The sequence below is a fragment of the Octopus bimaculoides genome, chromosome 11, assembly GCF_001194135.2.
Source record: "Octopus bimaculoides isolate UCB-OBI-ISO-001 chromosome 11, ASM119413v2, whole genome shotgun sequence".
NCBI classification, from domain to species: Eukaryota; Metazoa; Mollusca; class Cephalopoda; order Octopoda; family Octopodidae; genus Octopus; species Octopus bimaculoides.
In genome coordinates this window covers 45,418,785-45,420,894 of record NC_068991.1, presented here as the reverse complement: position 1 = coordinate 45,420,894, position 2,110 = coordinate 45,418,785, and the positions used below count along the sequence as shown (strand labels likewise).

Genomic DNA, 2,110 nt, shown 5'->3' with positions numbered 1-2,110 from the left:
TGTTGCAAAGGGTTTTATTGGTCTCTCACTCAACTGCGCCCCACACATAATAATTATGGAGGTTGAAGTCTGGGGAGTTAGGTGGCCAGATGTTAGGGGTGATGTGGTCGCAGAAATTGTCTGACAGTCATGACTGGGTTCTCCTGCTTGTGTGGCATGGTGCAGAGTCCAGTTGCCAGACATTGGGGTCTTCCAGCAGCCACCCTCTTGACCCAAGGCAGCACTATCTCCTCCAGGCACTTGATGTAGGCCTCCCTGTTAAGTCAGAGGTCGTGTGGGAAGATGAATGGAGGTATAACATCACCATCACTAGTGATCACTCCAAACACCATGATGTTGACTAGATGTTTGATTTTATTACTCTTGGTGCATGTCCTCAGATTGACACCCAAATATTTTGAAATGTTCATATTGGAACTTCCAGCATCAATGCCAATCAGTATAGCATGTTGTGTCCAAATTTCTGGCAGAGTGAACTGTGTCATGGTGCTGTTTTTCTCAGAGTTGGTGCTCAACTGACCCTTCTGTACTGTGTAGTTGACAAAATCAAAAGCAATGTGCCTGTGCAAAATTAAAAATATAAAACAGTAACAATTTACCCATTGCACCCTGTATATATATACTCTTACTCTTTTGCTTGTTTCAGTCATTTGACTGCGGCCATGCTGGAGCACCACCTTTTTTAGTCGAGCAAATCGACCCCAAGGCTTATTTTTTGTAAGCCTAATACTTATTCTATCGGTCTCTTTTGCCGAACCGCTAAGTTAGTTTATTCACATTGCCGTAAGCAAGCAGTTGAACGAAAGAGACCAAAAGAAGCACCAGATTGAAGAAAAAAAGTTCTGGAATCGATTTGTTCGACTAAACCCTTCAAGGCGGGCACCTAGCATGGGCGCAATTCATTGACTAAAACAAGCTACACACATACATACATGTGTGTATGTGTGCATGTCATTGTTTTTGTCCAGAATTACAGAATTCACACATAAGGCATACCTGTATAAGAGTACCCGTGTGGACAAACAGATAAAATCACACATACCGTAAGTGTATAAAAAGATTGGCGGAATTCTGCTTTATGCATGGCATATAACCCCTCAAAACTTTTATTTTGGGGAATTTTCAGAAAATTTTTGTGAATTTGTGTTCTACATACGGGAATTCATACGATTATAAACATTTTTTTTTTTAATGTTTCGAAATTTAAAACAAATATTTCTTAAATGTTCGAAAAAAATTTTTAATGTTTCGAAATTTAAAACAAATTTTTTTAAAATATTAGTTTAAAATATGGACAGTCCGATTTTTTTGGCTTAAATCCCTACAATAGACAAATGTGTCTATGGGGAGAGAAAGATATTGAAAAACATTAATACGTCGCCAAAAGATTAACAACACTCGTCAACAGATTGTACAATGTTACTCGACGTGCTAGAAATAGCAGTTTTGATTTTACTAACTTGCCCCCTGCCATCTTCCAAAAAATAAATGAAAGACATCTAAAATTACAACAGATAATGTAGTATTAGAATACATGATACCGATTAAAAAGACGGGATGATCATGGCTAGAGAGCCTTTGAGTATAGGTATGCTTAAAGGGCACGGGATTGGTGCTAAACAACAAGAACGAATACGGGACATCGATGAATGTAATATAATTACTATATACATACCGTCTGCGACATTTCGCTGTCCATCATCACTGGGCTACAATCTAGAGTCAAAAATTATGTACAAGTCTGTGTTGTACAATGTAAATATTAACGAAGCATCAAGACATTAATAAACTGTACGAAAAATAAAACTGTTTGATATTTCCCGCTAGATTTCAGGCATGCGCACTGGAGTTCAGCGAGGTCGATTTTCACATGCTAATGCTCTCTGCTCTCTCTTTCTTTCTTTTCTCTGTCTTCCTCTAGTTTTATCTGCCCTTAATTTACTCTCACTCTCTCACTCCGTTTCACTCTCTCTTTATATCTCTTCCTCCTCTCTCTCTCTCTCTCTCTCTCTCTCTCTCTCTGACATGCAAGCACATTAAAATCAAAGTCGTTTCTCTCTCTCTCTCCCTCTCTCTCCCCCCCTCTCTCTCTCTCCCTCTCTCTCCCACC

General features: G+C 39.1%; 1 protein-coding gene across 1 annotated transcript in view; it reads right to left on the bottom strand.

The window, feature by feature from the left end:
- The window catches only part of LOC106872772 (protein PFC0760c), a 12,528-nt gene extending 10,648 nt beyond the window's left edge, over positions 1-1,880 (bottom strand). Inside the window, exon 1 of the mRNA XM_014919872.2 lies at positions 1,676-1,880. Coding sequence (XP_014775358.1) covers positions 1,676-1,702 — 27 coding nt within the window. The 5' untranslated portion in view covers positions 1,703-1,880. The remainder of the gene's footprint in view (positions 1-1,675) is intronic.
- Positions 1,881-2,110: the final 230 nt, after the last annotated feature.